The 19,370-nt window shown below is 34.7% G+C and overlaps 1 protein-coding gene across 5 annotated transcripts in view; it reads left to right on the top strand.

Annotated features, from left to right (window-relative positions):
• KANSL1L (KAT8 regulatory NSL complex subunit 1 like) overlaps positions 1–19,370 on the top strand; it is a 155,073-nt gene that overhangs the window by 28,337 nt on the left and 107,366 nt on the right. For all 5 annotated transcript variants that reach the window (XM_059928605.1, XM_059928604.1, XM_059928601.1 and 2 more), the window contains exon 3: positions 16,711–16,852. In XM_059928605.1, coding sequence (XP_059784588.1) covers positions 16,711–16,852 — 142 coding nt within the window. The remainder of the gene's footprint in view (positions 1–16,710; positions 16,853–19,370) is intronic.

The following is a 19,370-nucleotide window of genomic DNA, read 5'->3' as shown; positions in this document are numbered from 1 at the left end:
GATATTGCTGTGATTTATGTCAAAGGGTGTTCTGCCTATATTTTCCTCTAAGAGTTTTATAGTATCTGGTCTTACATTTAGGTCTTTAATCCATTTTGAGTTTTTGTATATGGTGTTAGAGAATTTTCTGATTTCATTCTTTTACATGTAGCTGTCCAGTTTTCCCAGCATCACTTATTGAAGGGACTGTCTTTTCCCCATTGTATATTTTTGCCTCCTTTGTTGTCGATTAATTGACCATAAGTGTGTGGGTTCATTTCTGTGCTTTCTATCCTGTTCCATTGATCTATGTGTCTGTTTTTGTGCCAGTACTATACTATTTTGATTACTGTAGCTTTGTAGTTCAGTCTGAAGTCAGGGTGCCTGATTCCTTCAGCTCCATTCTTCTTTCTCAAGATAGTTTTGGCTATTTGGGGTCTTTGTATTTCCATACAAATTTCAAAGTTTTTTTGCTCTAGTTCTATGAAAAGTGCCGTTGGTAATTTGCTAAGGATTGCATTGAATCTGTAGATTGCCTTTGGTAGTATGGTCATTTTAACAGCATTGATTCTTCCAATCCAAGAACGTGGTAGATCTTTCCATCTGTTTGTGTCATCTTCAGTTTCTTTCATCAGAGTATTATGGTTGTTTCCTTACTTTCTCTTTTAGAGTATAAAAATGCAATAGATTTCTGTATATTAATTTTGTATCCTCCAGCTTTACCAGATTCATTGATGAGCTCTAGTAGTTTTCTGGTAGTGTCTTTAGAATTTTCTGTGTGTAGCATCATGTCATCTGCAAACAGCGACAGTTTTATTTCTTCCTTTCCAATTTGGATTCCTTTCATTTCTTTTTCTTCTCTGATTGCTATGGCTAGGACTTCCAAAACTATGTTAAATAAAAGTGGTGAGAGTGGACAGTCTAGTCTTGTTCCCGATCTTAGAGGAAACGCTTTCAGTTTTTCATCATTGAGTATGATGTTAGCTGTGGGTTTATCATATATGGCCTTTATTATGTTGAGGTCAGTTGCCTCTATGCCTGGTTACTGAAGTTTTTATTGTAAATTAATGTTGAATTTTGTCAAAAACTTTTTCTGCATCTATTGAAATGATCATATGGTTCTTATGCTTCAATTTGTTAATGTGGTGTACCAGATTCAGTTATTTGCAGATATTGAAAAATCCTTGCATCACTGGGATAAATCCCACTGGATTATGTTGTATGATCCTTTTAATGTATTGTTGGATTCGGTTTGCTAGTATTTTGCTGAGGATTTTTCATCTATTTTTATCAGTGATATTGGCCTATAATTTTCTTTTTTTGTGATATCTTTGTCTAGGTTTGGTGTCAGGGTGATAGTGGCCTCATAGAGTGAGTTTGGAAGTGTTCCTTCCTTTGAAGTTTCAGGAATAGTTTGAGAATGATAGATGTTAACTCTTCTCTAAATATTTGGTAGAATTCACCTGTGAAGCCATCTGTTCCTGGACTTTTGCTTGCTGGGAGTTTTTAGTTACTGATTCAATTTCGTTACTGATAATTGGTCTGTTCATATTTTCTGTGTCTTTCTGGTTCAGTCTTGGGAGATTGTACCTTTCTAAGAATTTATCCATTTCTTCTAGGTTGTCCATTTTATTAGTGTATAGTTGTTTATTGTAGTATCTTATGATCCAATCTATTTCTGTGGTGTCAGTTGTAACTTCTTCTTTTTTCATTTCTGATTTTATTAATTTGGACCCTCTCTCTTTTTTTCCTGATGAGTCTGGTTAACAGTTTATCAATTTTGTTTATCTTTTCAAAGAACCAGCTTTTAGGTTCATGGATCTTTTCTGTTTTTTATTTTAATATCTATTTCATTTATTTCTGCTCTGATCTTTATGATTTCTTCTACTAACTTTGGGTTTTGTTCTTCTTTCTCTGGTTGCTTTAGGTGTAAGATTAGGTTGTTTATTTGAGATTTTTCTTGTTTCCCGAGGTACGGTTGTACTGCTATAAACTACCTTCTTAGAACTGCTTTTGCTGCATCCCATAGGTTTTAGATTGTCGTGTTTTCATTTTCATTTGTCTCTAAGTATTTTTTGATTTCCTCTTTGATTTCTTTAATGATCCATTGGTTGTTTAGTTAAGCATATTGTTTAGCCTCCATGTGTTTGTGTTTTTTGCAGTTTTTTTTTTTCTTGTAGTTGATTACTAGCCTCATAGTGTTGTGGTCCAAAAAGATGTTTGATATGATTTTAGTTTTCTTAAATTTACCAAGGCTTGCTTTGTGGCCCAGGGTGTTATCTGTCCTGGAGAATGTTCCATGTGCACTTGAAAAGAATGTGTATTCTGCTGCTTTCAGATGGAATGCTCTATAAATATCAATTAAGTCCATCTGGTCTAATGGGTCATTTAAGACTTGCCTTTCCTTACTGAGTTTCTGTGTGGATGATCTGTCCATTGATGTAAGTGGGGTGTTACTGTCACCCCACTATTATTGTGTTACTATCAATTTCTCCTTTTATGTCTGTTAACATTTGCCTTATCTATTGAGGTGCTCTTATGTTGGGTGCATATATATATTTCCAATTGTTATATCTTCTTCTTGGATTGATCCTTTGGTCATTATGTAGTGTCCTTCTTTGTCTTGTGACAGTCTTTATTTTAAAGTCAACTTTTTATAAGTATTGCTACTCTGGCTTTCCTTTGATTTCCATTTGCATGGAATACCTTTTCCCATGCCCTCACTTTCATTCTGTATGTGTCTCTAGGTCTGAAGTGAGTCTCTTGTAGGCAGCAAATATATGGGCCTTGTTTTTGTATCCATTCAGCCATTCTGTGTCTTTTGGTTGGAGCATTTAGTCCATTTACATTTAAGGTAATTAATAATATGTATGTTCCTATTCCCATTTTGTTAATTGTTTTGGATTTGTTTTTGTAGGTCTTTTCCCCCCCTTTCTTCTTTTACTCTCTTCTCTTGTGATTTGATGATTGTCTTTAGTGTTATGTTTGGATTCCTTTTTCTTTTTTGTGAGTATATCTATTATAGATTTCGTTTTGTGGTTATCATGAGGTTTTTGTATAGGAGTGTATATTTTTATGTGCTTATTTTAAGTTGCTGATCTCTTAATTTCAAACACATTTTAGATACCCTGCATTTGTACTGTTCTCCCTTTATGATTATTGTTTTCGATATATTTTACATCTAATTGTTTTGTGTATCCCTTAACTGCTTATTGTGGATACAAATAATTTTACTACTTTTGTCTTTTAACTTCCCTACTAGCTTTGTGCGTGCATTATTTCCTACCTTTATTCTATGTTAGTCTTTACCAGTGAGCTTTTCCAGTTTGTAATTTTCTTGTTTCTAGTTGTGACCTTTTCTTTTTTGCCTAGAGAAGTTCCTTTAGCATTTGCTATAAAGTTGGTTTGGTGGTCCTGAATTCTTTTAGCTTTTGATTGTTTGTAAACCTTTTGATTTCTCCATCAAATCTGAATGAGAGTCTTGTTGGGTAGAGTATTCTTGGTTGTAGGATTTTCTGTTTCATCACTTTAAGTATATCATGTCACTCCCTTCTGGCCTGCAGAGTTTCTGCTGAAAAATCAGCTGATAGCCTTATTGGAGTTCCCTTGTATGTTATTTGTTGCTTTTCCCTTGTTGCTTTTAATATCCTCTCTTTATCTTAAATTTTTGTCATTTTGATTACAATGTGTTGTGGTATATTCCTCTGTGGGTTAATTCTGCATGGGACGCTGCACTTCCTAGACTTGGGTGATTGTTTCCATCCCCAGGATAGGGAAGTTTACAGCTATTATCTCTTCAAATAGTTTCTGAGGCCCGTTCTCTTTCTCTTCTCCTTCTAGGATCCCTATAATGCGAATATTAGCATGCTTCGAAGTGTTGTCTCAGAGGTCTCTTAAACTGTCCTCATTTCTTTCCATTCTTTTTTATTTCTATTCAGCGGCAGTGATTTCCACTACTCTGTCTTCCATCTCACTGATCTGTCCTTCTGCCTCATTTAGTCTACTCTTGATTCCTTCTAGTGTATTTTTCATTTCAGTTATTCTTCAATTTTTTTTTTTTTTTTTTTTTGGCCACACTGTGCAGCATGCAGGAATCTTCGTTCCCTGACCAGGGGTTGAACCCGTGCCCTCTGCACTGGGAGTACACAGTCTTAACCACTGGACCACCAGGGAAGTCCCATATTTTACAATTCTGTTTTGTTCTTTATATTTTCTAACTCTTTGTTAAAAACTTCTAATTTCTTGCTCTATGCATCCATTCTCCTCCCAAGTTCTTTGATCATCTTTATGATCATTACTGTCAACTGTTTCTCAGGGAGACTGCCTATCTCCATGTCACTTTGTTCTTCTTTTGTGGTTTAATCTTATTCCTTTTCTGAGACATATTACTCTGTCGCCTAATTTTATGTAAATTGCTATTTGTATTTTTATGTATGTGGTAGGTTGGTTACATTTCTTGACCATGGAGAAGAGGCCCTCTATAGGAAACATGCTATGCATCCCAGGAGTGCACTTCCCTCTCGACACCCAAGGTCCAGGAGCCAGCTGGTCCCAGGCTAGTGTCTGACCTGCATTTGGGTGGAGCTGGGTTTTGGTCCTCTGGTGGGCAGGGCTGTATTTAGGAGCATATCTAGATGTGACTGTGAGCTTAGGAAGTCTTTAGGTAGCCTGACTGCTGATTGGTGGGGCTGTGTTCCCACCCAGTTTGTTGTTTGGTCTGAGGCATCCCAGCACTGGAGCCTGCAGGCTGTTGGGTGGGGTCAGGTCTTGGTGCCAAAATGCCAGCCTCCTAGAGAGCTCACTTGCTGATGAATGCTCCCTGATATATCCACCACCAGTGTCTATGACCCTGGAGTGGGCCACAGCCACCCCCTACCTCCCCAGGAGACCCTCCAAAACCAACAGGTAGGTCTGGCCTAGGCTCCCATAAAATTACTGCTTTTGCCCTTAGTCCTGGTGTGTGTGATTTTGTGTGTGCCCTTTAAGAGTGAAGTCTTTATTTCCCCCAAGCCTGTGGAGCTCCTGCAATCAAGCCCCACTGGCCTTCAAAACTAAATGCTCTGGGGGCTGCTCTTCCTGGTGCCAGGCCCCTAGATAGGGGGGACTCACATGGGGCTCAGAACTCTCCTGTGGGAGAACCTCTGTAATATAGTTATTCTCCAGTTTGTGGGTCACCCACCGGTGGTATGGGATTTGATGATATCATGAGTCGGCCCCTCCTACAAGTCTTGTTGTGTTTCCATCTTTATGTCTTTAGTTGTAGAGGGTGGTTGTTCTGCAGATTGTTGTGATTTTGGTGTTCTCATGAGAGGAGATAAGCTTAGGGTCCTTCTACTTTGCCCTCTTATTTTTAACTTATATGTGTCTTTATATTTAAAGTGGGTTTCTTGTAGACAACGTTTAGTTGGGTCTTGTGTTTTGATCCACTCTGACAATCTTTGTCCTTTAATGAGTGTATTTAGACCATTGGTGTTTAAAATGATTATTGATATAGTAGCTTAATATCTACCATATTTGTCACTATTGCCTATTTGTTGCTCATGTTCTTTTCTCCCATTTTTGTCTTCCATATATTTTCTGCCTTTTGTAGTTTTTTGCCTTTTGCAATTTTAATTGAACCTTTTATACAATTCTACTTTCTTTCCTGTCTTAGCATATCAGTTATACATCTTATTTTTTTTTTTTAGTTGTTACCCTAGAGTTTGCAATGTATTTTTATAGCTAATCCACCTTTACTTTCAAATAATACTATAACTCTTCCCAGTTACTGCAAGTACCTTATAATAACAAAAAATCCTGTTGTCTTTGTCCCTTGTATCACTCCTGTCGTTCATTTCATTTATACATGTAAGCATATGTAGGCATTTATAAGCACACACACATGTGCATGCCTAATTGGTTACATTGTTGCCATTGTTATTTTGAACAAACAAATCCATTATCTGTTAGATCCATTAAGAATAAGAAAAATAAAACTTATTTTACCCTTAGTTATTCTCCAGTGTACTTCTTCTCTTTATGTATATCTAAGTTTCTGACTTAATTTTTCAGAGAAGGAAAATTGTTTTCTTTTAACATTTGGCATACAGGGGAATGATGTCAATAATATGTGGAATTCGGCTTGGACTTTTTCCCCCCAAACAAGTTCGAACCTGTTATTGTTTTGGAAAGATCAGGGGCAAGCTTTTTCACAACTAAAGAGAAAGCGTTAGTAGTATAAGAAAAATGCTGAATATTCTGTAAAAGTAACCTTCTATAATAAAATAAGGTGCTGGTTTATTGGCACCTTAACAATTTTAACAAAAAATTGCTGTATATTCTACTATGTTAAAAGATCTGAGGAAGTTGCAAGTTTTGTTGAAGAAGTTGTAAAGATAGCCTTTATCAATCAATTTCTTTTGAATACAAAGGAACTATCTCCAGATGATATTTTTAATTTTTATTAAATTGGTCTCTATTTGAAGTGAATGTCTTCAAGGACCCACATCAAAGGAAAAAACGAGCTCCAGGAAATGAAGCTTTAAAGGATGGACTGACTTACTCTTAATACAAATGCCAGTGGAAACTCAACTGTACTCATATTTTTATACGGCTTGTTATTGTTTTGTTAGGACTCCATAGTCCTTAATTCCATAGATTTTGAGTCCTCTCACTCTAATTCTACTTTTTCCATAGGTTTAGCTCTTTTTATTTTACAGAACATGGAGTTACTTAGGAATGCATATATGCTGTTATAGCAGAAATGCCTGTACTCAATTCTGAGTTAGTGGTAGCCACCTTTTTGAGTAACAAGGGTAGTCTAATCCTGTTTTATCTCATTTATTTTCAGTGCTCATCATAGTGGCTGGCAGGGCTATCCCAAGCCCTTTTGTGTGCAGTAGGGAAAAAATGCTCCTTCCTCTGAGTAGATTTAGATTTGTAATTGCAGAGCTTGGAGTACAAAACTCTTGCTGAGTTAGTCCTGCTTGCCCTTTCAGCCAGGCCCTTATGCAGTGTATAGTTTGGAAACACTACACCATGTCCTGGCTTCCTGAACAAAAGAGTCATGCACACATATAAACACGTGCATGTACCACACACACACACACACATACACACAGTGCTTGTTGAACTGATGATGTGCATGACTTCAGACTGTTCTTTTAGCAAATATATTTTGATTAGTTTAGAAATCATTTATTTCCTTTATTTGTATGTCCCTAATTGTTAATTTTGATGTTGTGTGAGGATTTTAAAAATACAGGTAAGACAATTTAACAGACTATTAACTTTCAAAATTCTTTTCATACAAGAGAAAGAGGGGGGTGGTACTGATAGAATGTATAAGTATTCCCCAACCTCTCCATTTTTTCTTTCTCTCTTCCTTTCTTTGAAGGGGAGGGGCTGATAGATTGTAGGAGAGCAAGACCAAATATGCCAATCTAATGTTTGAATTCTTTAAACTAATACTGCAAATTTCAGTTTAGATAGATGACAAATTGGGTTTTGCCAGATTTCTAGGCAGAATTGCACAATATATTAAGATTGTGACTCAAAGCCACATTCAACAGGTGGAGTAAAGTCCTCTCTTTCGGTTCCACATGTGGTTCCTTATATGCGGTAACCTATAAACCCACAGACAACTTTTCTAATGCTCTTGCCTTGTTTCTTGTATGTATGTTGAAGTAAGGACAGGAAAGCTACAATAAAACTCCTACTGGGAAGAGAGAAGGATGGGATACACATGAAAGTTCCTGGTCCTTACAATAATTAATAAGACTTCTTGCTTTGGAAGTGGAGTAAGGTCTTGATAGGATCCTAATTCTGCTTTCTGAGAGAAGCTCCTTTGTCCTTTGTTTTCCATAGTCCCTGGCTTTGCTTTTTTGGGAATTATTCCTTATCTATCATCCTTTGTGTCTATATTGGAAATGGGTGTTGGAGAACATACCCTTATTTGAGGCTGCACTGGATTCTCACCCTGTGTCCTGTCAGTGCAAACTTAGGCTCCCTGGGTAGAGCATGCTAGGCTTGTGGTATTTTTTGCTAATAGAGTTGCCTCAAAAATGTAGGTTTCAATTCTGTTTGCCTCCAGTCAGCTATATGTGAAAATACCAATACCAAAGATCTCACTTGCTCATAATTGCTAAGCCTACAAACTAGTTACTTTACTAGTTATTTTCCTCAGACCATCCAACTCTCCCTTAACTTAATAACTGATACCTTGTGGCCACCTGAAACAGTACATTTGGGTAGGGGTTAATCTGACTTTTGCTTCTAGGCAGGCTCTCGTTATGTGGCTTAGAACTCTTAAGAGAGATTGTTGGAATACATTTTTTTGTTGTTAGCTGTAGAGAAGCAACTGGCTTTTCTATTCCTTCAAGGTACCCTGTATTATTGGATTATCCATTAAGTTAGAAGTAGGCTGTAGTCAGAGAGAGCCTTCCTAAGCAGAGTTGTATTCTTTTATTTCTCTGCTTGTAAATGAACTAATTCTTGCCTAAATTCATTCATTTATCAGGCTTAAAACAACAAGTAATAGTCAATTCATTACAACATTATGACTTTTTCTAGCTGCTTCTGCTAGAACTACAGTCTTGGTAGGCACTTGGTTTCTCTTTTAAATGGTCATATTTTGCTAGGATAGTATATATAGTATAGTATAGTATAGAAAGGATCAACAACCTATGTCTCTTTCCTATCTGCTTTCTGTCCTACCTCTAAGTTAATAGAAATGCTTTGGATTTATCTTATAACCCACTGTATTGGTCCTAAGAATTTCTATAACATTTAGCATAAAGGCTAAGTTGTAAAAAAGAGACTTAAAACTATAGTGGCTCAAACACATAAATTAACTGTTTTTCTTATAGATCAGTTGAAAGGTAGATAGATGTGTGATATAAGATGGATAAACAGCTCTGCTTTCATGAAATAGTCCAGGAACACCCAAAAAAGGAATCCATGAAGCACTTTCAATTTTTGTTGTTGTTGTTGTTGTTGTTAAGATTCTGGTCTTAAACTGCAACTGTAGTTTTTTTTAAAAAGGCAGTGAAATTTTGAATATGAAATATTTGAAACAAAATAGAAACATTTTAGAGAGATCACACACACACACAAACACATATAAAAGTTCTTTGATTTCTAACCATAATGGAGTGGAGTCACTTGTGCTATTCTTTCTCTTTGGCTGTAAATATCTAGACAAAAATATATGAAACAGTCATTATTTTCAGAAAATGGCAGCAGAGGTCAGAGGTTCAGTGATTCCTGAGAAAAGAGAAACAGATGAGGTGAGCCCTGTGATTGCCCTGGTTTTCTGCCTGGAGGCACTTTCAGATATCTGGTGCAAGGAGAGGAAAGCCAAGTAGAGCACAATGGTCCTGTTTGATTGAAATAAAGATTAGATTTGGGGAGGATGAGATAGCTGGAATCGTTAGATCAGAATACTAAAGAGGAGGGACCTATGTATGCAAAGAAAGAGCATCATAAATCTTCATGTGGTTGCCTTGAGACCTTTGTTAAATACTAAGCTCTGTGTGTGTAGGTGAAACTCCATAAGGGCACACAAAAAGTTATTAGGAAATGTAATCTGAACAACTTCCAATGCTCATACAAGGTTAAGAGATGTTTGAGTTCTGAATAAGCAGAGTGGAGAGACTTTGTTGAACATCTGGAGCATTCAGTAGAGACCCCAGATTGGTCACACCTCAAAGAGTAAGGCTGAGTCTGACCTGATGACTAATGGCTACTCTATACGTGCTCTAACAAATCTTAGAAGGAAGCTGAAAAGAGTGACGTTGAATGTTAAGTAATTTAATAACCTGTTGAAACAAAATTTATCACTCTTTAAAGGAAGACCATAAAACCCAGAAATTCAACAATATCATATTCATAGTGTCCATAATAAATGTGTGTGTATTTACATACATACATATACATATGTATACATACACACGAACTACTAGACATACAAAGGAGGAGAAAAATCATCAATAGAAACAGACAGGAATGACAGAGATGAGATTAGTTGGCAAAGACTTTAAAATATCTCAAATATGATAAGTATGCTCAAGGACTTGAAAAATCATAAAACTACAGATCTAAGAATCCCAATAAATCACAAGCAGGATTACAAACAAAACCACACCACGGTGTGTTGTAGTCAAATCACCAAGTTCTAGTGATATAGAAAAAAATCTTAAAAGCATTAAGAGGAGGAAAAAAAACATTTTATATGGGGAAGCAAAGAAAAAAAAAATGACTGCTGACTTCTCATCAGAAGGTAAGCAAGCTAGAAAACAGTGGAATGATATATTTAAAGGGCTGAAAGGAAAAAAAAAACAACCTAAAATTATTTTTAAAAACAAAAGCAAAATAATATTACCAAATAAGCAAAGTGAGAAAATTTCCTGTCAGTATACCTATATTATAAGAAATCTTAAAATGATCTTCAGGCTGAAAGGAAATAATACTGAGTGAAAACTCAGTTCTACACAATGGAAGGAAGAAATAGTAGGAAATGGCAAATATTTATATCTAAAAATATATGGAAATTAAACTCTACATTTCCAAGTAATGCTTAGATCAAAGAAAAAATCACAAGAGAATCTATAAAGTGTTCTTCATGGAATGATAATGAAAATACAGCATATCAAATTTTGTGGGATGCAATGCTTACACGAAAATTTATGGTTATAAATGCTTATATTAGAAAAGAAGGAAGGTGTAAAGTTTATGGCATAAGCCTCCCTCTTAAGAAGCTGCAAAACATGAGCAACTTAAATCCAAAGCAAGAAGGAAGAACTGATAAAAAGTGAAATCAATGAATATAAAACACAAAAGCAACAGAGAAAAATCAGTGAAACCAAAGCTGGTTCTTTGAAAAGATTAAGTTGATAAATATCCAGCTAGATTGATCAGGAAAAAAATTACGAATAGCAGGAAAGAAAAGCATCACTGTAGATATTATAGGCATTAATAGAATAATCAGGGAATAGTATGAGCAATTTCATGCCAGTAAATTCAATAACTTAGATGGACTAAGTGCTTGAAAGACACAAATTACCAAAACTGACAGAAGAAATAGAAAACTTGAAAAACCTTATGTCAATTAGATAAATTAATAATTAAAAACTTTCCCTATAGGAAACTCCAAGCCAAGATGGCTTCACTGATTAATTTTATTGAAACTTAAGGAGTAAACAATTACAATCTTATACAAACTCCTTCAAAAAATAGAGGAGGGAACACTTCTTGACTCATTTTATGAGTTCAGCATTAGCTTGATTTTAAAATCAGATAAAGACATTACAGGAAAATAGATCAATATCTCTTTTGACTGTAGATGCAAAATATCCCTAATGAAATAGCAAACAGAATCTAGCAAAACATATTACAAAATGCATCATGACCAAAGGGGTTTATGCCAGGAAGCAAGGTTGATTTTAACATTTAAAACCAATCAAAGAAAAAAGGAGAAACAGCATATGATAATTTCCAGAGATACCAAAAAACTATTTGACAAAATTCGAACCTACTCATGATAAAAATTCACAACAAACCCAGAATAGACAGAAACTTCTTCAATCTGATAAAGGACATTTATAAAAAGTATACAGCTAACATTACATTTAATGATGAAAGACTGAATGCTTTCTCTGTAAGATCAGGAAGAAGGTAAGGATGTCCATTCACACAGCTTATAATTAATGTTATACTGGAATTCATAGCCAGTGCAGTAAGATAAGAAAAATAATAAAAGGAATCCAGATTAAAAATAAATCAAACTGTCTTTGTCTTTATTTGCAGTTGACATGATAATATACATAGAAAATCCTAAGGACTTTGTTATGAGGAAGATACTAAAACTACTAAGTGAATTTAACAAGGTCAAAGTATATAAGGTCACCACATAAAAATCAACTGTATTTTTATATACTATCATCCAAACAATTTATGAATGCTATATACTAGCTTCCATAAACATGAAATACATAGAGATAAATTTTTAAAACTCTACAAAACATAGCTGAGAGAAATTACCAGTACATAAATACACAGAGAAATAATACCTTATACATTGATTAGGAGATTCAGTATTGTGTTAATTCTCCACCAATAGATCCATGGATGCAATGAAATCCTTATGAAAATGCTGCTCTTTTTTTTTTTTAGAGATTGACAAGCTGATTCTCAAATTTAGAATTGTCAAAACAATATTGAGAAAAAACAAAGTTGAAGAATTTACTGGATTTTAAGAATTACTCTAAACTACAATAATAGTGTCATATTGGGTCATGGTGTTGACATAGGTAGGTAGATAGATATCCTAAGTGCTCTTTGTGTGGTAAGTGTATATACAACATGTATTCATATAGGTAGTCTTTTATCTATTCAAGGATAGTTTTTTTTTTTCTATTAAAGGATTATAGAATCTTTTCAACAAATGGTTCAGGAACTAGATATCCTATAGAAAATAATGAATCTGGACCCTTACCTGGACCAATACACAGAGCTTGACTTGAATTGGATTATAGATCTAAAAGTAAAAACTCTAAAACTTTTTGATATTTTAGAAACATGAATAAGTCTTTATGACTTCATGTTAAGCAAATATTTCTTAGGACATAAAAAGAACTATCTATAAAAGGGAGGTTTGAAAAATTGGACTTCATCAAAATTAGAATCTTTTGCTGCTCAAAAGACCCCTTTAGGAAAATGAAAGGCCAGCTACAGATTGGGAGCTATAAGTATTTCCAATACATACAGTCTGACAGTCTTATATGAACAAGAAGGTAGCCAATTAAATATGAGCAAAAGATTTAAAAAGACACTTCATTAAAGGAAGTCATAATCCCTTGGGAAGCATAGGAAGCCTATGAAAACATGTTCTACATCAGGAATTGGAAAACTATGGCCCATGGACCAAATCTGGCCTATTGTCTGTTTTTGTAGACAAAGTTTTATTGAAACATCGTTACACCCATTCATTTATGACTGCTCTCATGCTATAACAGGAGAGTTGAGTAGTTATTAAAGAGACCCTGTGGCCACAAAACAAATATTTCCTGTCTGCCTCCTTACAGAAAAATTTGCTATCCCCTGGTCTAAAGGAATCAATTTCAAGGGAAGACTAAGCTCTTCCTAGGTGAGCAAACACCAGTGGAGAAGTTTGGCCTAATTTAATGTAATTTTCCCCAGGATGAAACTTATTTTTCTTGGAATTATAATTTTTTACAATTGAATCTTATTTTTTTATTTTTTAAATCATAGTTAATTCATTTTTATTACTAAGCTAACAAACTCTATTAAAGGCAAAATTATACAAGTTTTTCTTTAAGTCTTGGTAACTTAAGGTGTAATATTAGAAAGCTCTGTCTTATTCTCAGGAACAAACTACACTTCAAGGTTAAAACAGTGATGTAGAGAGAGAACAAAACAAACGAAACAACAACAACAAAACAGTGATGTAGATTCATGATGTTGACCAGAAGTTAGTACCAAGAGAAATTGTACTGAAAACCACTTGGTTTAAACAGCTTGTACTTATTTCCATCAGTAACAAGTAAGGATGTAAACAAGTAAGGATGAGGATTGAAGGCATGTGCTGCCTTTCTGAGGACTGACTAGCCTCACTGTCCAGGTGGTCTCCACTCATGGATGTATTTGCCCTGATCTTCACTAGAAGTAGGGGCTCCTATTTCCAGTGAAGATCAGGGCAGGTGCTGGTCTTTGTTCAGTTCAACACACTCCAGAGAGATGTAGGGAGTAAATCTTCTTAGTGGCCTGGCAGGCCAGGCTTATATGCTAACTGAGGAGTCTAGACACTCTGGGTTTGCCTCACATTCTTATTAGTTTGTTGTTGCATCAGCTGTGTTCTGATTGGTTACACTCTAAGATATAAGCCATTACATAATTGGTTATATAAATTGTTTACATGAAACGTTTTGTGTTTGAGGTACAACAGGTGTCTATCTCCTTTGAATGAGCCATATACTTATCTGTAACATGTTTACAACCATAGTTATTTTTTAGAAAGACATTTTTTCAAGCAAGAGAACATTTTTGATGGAAAAGATTGGTTACCATTTTTAAGCATAGCAAACAGATTTTACTCCTGTTAAAATGTAGAATAAGGTATCCTTTACAGAAAATTCCTTTCACTTATTACAAAGCCCCAGTATTATTTAGTTTACTTAAATTAAATCTGATATTACTACTTTTTCTATGTTAGGATAATTTAATGTCACATATGAACATAAAAATGATTTTTGTAAAATTAGTTTCAGTATCAGTATTTTTACTAGAAGTACAATAACATTAACTCCATAAACTTTTATTTTTCTCTGTTTCCATGAGCTAATAATCAGTTTGACAACCCAGTAAAGTTGCATGTTACAGGGAAGTTTTCTGACTGGAGCAAAATTTAATGAAACAATGTTTAAGGTCATCTTTGATTTCCACATGCTTACTTCAACATCACACTTCTTCAAGTCCTATCTACTTTAAAGTCAACCTTGAGTCCATCCTCTTATCTTCGTCTCTTCTTTATCTCCCACCCCATTTCCAGTCCAGGCCATTTTCATCTTTTATTCATTGTTTTAGTCACAGTAAGCTCTAGAGTAACACATTAACCTTCTAATCTCAGTAATTTTACACAGCAAAGGTTTACTGTGGCTTACGTAAAGTCCAGTGTGGTTTGAGCTGTGATCCTCTTCCATCTTGCAGCTATAATATCTGCACAGTGGCTTTGAAGTTGGCTAGGTGGACTAGAAATGACTTTATCACTTTTGATCACAACCTGTTGGTCAGAGCTAGTTACATGGCTCCAACTTAAGTGCAATGCAGGCTGGGAAATGTAGGACAGCACATGAAATATTTAGAGACCACAATTATCTGTACCACATTTAGATTATTATAGTTGCATCCTAATTGGTTTCCTTATTTACTCTCATGTTCCACTACAATGCTTTCTCTACCTAGTAGCTAGAGTGCTTGGAAAAAAAAAAAATTTTGTTACTATCTCGCCAGTAACTTCCTTTTTGCATAAAATCCAACACTTTGCCCTTACCTGTGCAACTACTGCATGATATGGTCCTTGCCTTCTTCACTAATTTCATGATTGGCAGTTAGTGTTATTATCTGTGAATAGTGTATTTTGAATAGGCATTTTTTATTTTGTCCATAGTTATGAAAATGTGATTTAAAATAGTGTCACATTTACAAAATCACAATAATAACTATAAACTGAATAATAATACCAAGAGAAGTCCTAATTTATATGGCAGTCTCTGCAGTCACATTGTATGTAATTAGAATCTGAAAAAAAAAAAAAGCCTTTTGAGAACATTGACATAAAATCTGTTATAATGAATAAATTCTGTGTAGTAGAGTTACAATAATTCTGTTTCTCTGACAACAAGTGATCTCTTAGCATGAATGTTTTCTTTGGCTAAAGTTTACATGAAAGATATTTCATTATGGTTAAGTGTGTAAAAATTAATAAAGTTTATTTTTTAGAGCAGTTTTAGGTTTACAACAAAATTGAGTGGAAAATACAGAGTTCCTGTATATCCCCTGTCACTACACAGATATGACTTCCCCCACTATCAACATACTGCACAAAGGTAGTGAATTTGTAACAATCTATGAACCTACATTGACACATCATTATCACTCAAAGTCCATAGTTTACATTAGGTAAGGTTCACTTTCAGCGTTGTGCATTCCATGGGTTTTGACAATAAATGCAATTTTTAAACAAGTTTTTCATGAAGTTTGTGTTTTGCCATTAAGTAGTTACTTCCCTTCAGTTGTACTTTCAGTTTCTTCTGTTATGCCTTCTTCAATTTCTTCCTTGGCAGTATGAAGCTCCTAATTAATTATCCCAAACACCACACACACACAAACTCTCTCTCTCTCTCTCTCTCTCTGTCTCTCTCTCCCTCTCCTTCCCCCCTCACTCTAAGTGATTGTTTTCTAGTTGGAGTGGTTGAAATATTTTCTTAAGGTAATTAATTTGTAATCTCACAAACTGTGGATTAGAGCAGTGCCCTTGCCAAAAGATAGAGGGGCTAATTAATGTTCAACCCTTATTTTCAAATATGCATGAAAGAAAGGCTGTATATAAATTCTTTCTCATCTCTGAGCTGTGAATCCTAGGAATAAAGTTTTTAACAAGCTGTTTATCTTAATAAACATCTCAGGATTTATATATTTGATATGTTTATTTGAAATGTAGCAGAGCATTCTTATTCTTGATCATTTTTGACATTAAAAAATTGATTCCTGTTCTAGCAAATGAAAATTACATTTAGTAAAATTGAGTACTCTATGGTTTGTTACATGGATTTAGATCTAGCACAGTTCAAATGACTTGTCCTATACTTGACATCTACTTACATATAAAAGGCTCATGTAACAGTTTTTACATGGTGTTAGTATTGTCATTCTTGTTTCTTTTCCTTTGCTGGCTTACTTCTGTTTCAGCCCTTGACCATTAATAAAGTATTAAATAGCAAGGAGATTATCCTACTACTGCGTACACAATATTGAATAAAAACAGGTGTTTGTGTGATAGAAAGATAAGGAAATCAAATCTTTGAGAAGTTGATATACCATTCTTCTTTCATATAATTAGATGTTTTATAAAGTAATTTGGGATTGTATGACAAGAGTCAAGGAAGCTATTAAGCAATCTCTGTGAAAACTTGATTGTCTTTGTGCTTTGACTAACTGTGTTTGTCTTGTTCACAGTAACTGTAGTACTGAATGGAAGTGGCTTGTAGACAGAGCAAGAGTTGGCAGCCGTTGGACGTGGCTTCAAGCCCAGATTTCAGAGCTCGAATACAAAATCCAACAACTAACGGATGTTCACAGGCAGATTCGTGCCTCCAAGGTATTGTGTGTGCTCTTCTATTTAAAAAAATATTATTAGTTTTAGTTTCTTCTCATCTCTCCATGCAAAATAATTGTTATTAGGCTTTATAAAAATGTAGTTAATGTTAAGATTTTTGATATATTAATTCTGTAAGTTGAAACTATTTTTGTAACTTATCACAAACATTTTATCATATTGAGCAGTTAAGAATTTCTTTATTGGATTCCAGTTAATAGAAATGATAAACATTTTTTATAAACATCTACTTTGTTGGCATTTATTTTAACATATGTGAGAAATTCTGAGTGTATCTTATTGGAATCTCTTTAGAGTTTTTTGTTTGTTTTAAGAAAAATTATAAACACATAAAAATGTTCTAGAAAGAAATATAATGAATACCTGTGTACCCACCCCCAAATTTAACAAATATTAAATTTTTACTAGTTTGGGTTTAGTTTTTAGAATAATAAAGCATTACCTTACAATTGAAGTACTTGTATAATCCTTCCTGATCCCATTCCCTTTCCCTATGCCACTGATTCCAACATATTTTAAAAGATTTTTATTTTATATTGGTGTATAGTTGATTAACAATGCTGTGTTAGTTTCAGGTGTACAACAAAGTGATTCAGCTATATATATACATGTATCTATTCTTTTTCAAATTCTTTTCCCGTTTAGGTTATTACAGAGTATTAAGTAGAGTTCCCTGTGCTATACAGTAGGTCCTTGTTGGTTATATATTTTAAATATAGCAGTGTGTACATGTCATTCCCAAACTCCCAATCTATTCCTCCCCCTCCCCCTTCCCCCCTGGTAACCATAAGTTTGTTCTCTAAGTCTGTGAGTCTGTTTCTGTTTTGTAAATAGGTTTATTTGTATCATTTTTTTTTTTTTTAGATTCCTCATATAAACGATATCATAGGATGTTTGTCTTTCTCTGTCTGACTTACTTCACTTAGTATGGTAATCTCCAAGTCCATCCATGTTGCTGCAAATGGCATTATTTCATTCTTTTTAATGGCTGAGTAATATTCCATCATATATATGTTCCACATCTTCTTTATCCATTCCTCTGTTGGTGGACATTTTGGTTGCTTCCATGTCTTGGCCATTGTAAACAGTGCTGCAATGAACACTGGGGTGCATGTGTACTTTTGGATTATGGTTTTCTCCAGATATATGCCCAGGAGTGTGATTGCTGGATCATATGGTAGTTCTATTTTTAGTTTTTTAAGGAACCTCCATGCTGTTCCGTGAAGCTTATGTTTGTTCTTATTGCCATTTTGTTGTTTTGGATTTGTTTTTGTAGGTGTTTTCTCTTCCCTTCATCTTTTTTTCTCTTTTCTTGCGATTTAATGACTAACTTTAGTGTTGTGTTTGGATTCGTTTTTCTTTTTTCCGTGTGTATCTTGTAGATTTTCAGTTTGCGATTCCCATGAGATTTTGATATAGCAGTCTGTATATAAACAAGATTGTTTTAAGTTGCTGGTCTTTTAATTTCAAATGCATTTCCAATATCCTGCATTTGTGCTCTCCTCTTACAGTTGCTGGTTTTGATTTGTGTGCAGGTAATTTCCTACCTTTACTGTATGTTTGCCTTTATTGGTAAGCTTTTCCATTAGTAATTTTCTTGTTCCTAGTTGCAGCCTTTTCTTTTCCACTTAGAGAAATTCCTTTACCATTTGTTGCAAAGCTGACCTGGTGGTACTGAATTCTTTTAGCTTTTGCTTATCTGTAAAGCTTTTGATTTCTCCATTGAATCTGAATGAGAGCCTTGCTGGGTAAAGTATTCTTAGCTGTAGGTTCTTCCCTTCATCACTTTAAATATATCATTCCACTCCCTTCTGGCCTGCAGAGTTTCTGCTGAGAAATCAGCTGATAACCTTATGGGAGTTTCCTTGTAAGTTATTTGTTGCTTTTCCCTTATCGCTTTTAATATTTTTTCTTTGTCTTTAATTTTTGTCAATTTGATTACTATGTGTCTCAGCATAGTAAGATGCATGTGGAGAGCTTAAAACAGTGAAGAGAAGCATTTTCCTCCTTGGGACTCTCTGTGCTTCCTGGACTTGGGTGACGCTTTCCCTTCCCATGTTAGGGAAGTCCTCTTTTCTTTTCGTTCTTCTTTTTTTTATTCTGTTCTGCAGCAGTGATTTCCACCATCTGTCTTCCAATTCACTTATACGTTCTTCCACCTCAGTTATTCTGCTATTGATTCCTTCTAGTGTATTTTTCATGTCATTTATTGTATTGTTCATCTCTGTTTGTTTGTTCTTTAGTTCTTCTAGGTCTTTGTTAAACATTTCTTGTATCTTCTTGATCTTTGCCTCCATCCTTTTTCCAAGATCCTGGATCGTCTTCATTATCATTATTCTGAATTTTTTTCCAGAAGGTTGCTTATCTCCACTTCACTCAGTTGTTTTTTCTGGGGTTTTATGTTGTTCCTTCATCTGAGACATAATCCTCTGCCGTCTCATTTTGTGTAACTTTCTGTGATTGCGGTTTCCATTCTTCAGGCTGCAGGTTTGTAGTTCTT

Source organism: Balaenoptera ricei, chromosome 7 (genome assembly GCF_028023285.1).
Source record: "Balaenoptera ricei isolate mBalRic1 chromosome 7, mBalRic1.hap2, whole genome shotgun sequence".
Lineage (NCBI taxonomy): Eukaryota > Metazoa > Chordata > Mammalia > Artiodactyla > Balaenopteridae > Balaenoptera > Balaenoptera ricei.
Note: the sequence above shows the minus strand (reverse complement) of the source record. Positions and strands in the feature narration are given on the sequence as shown.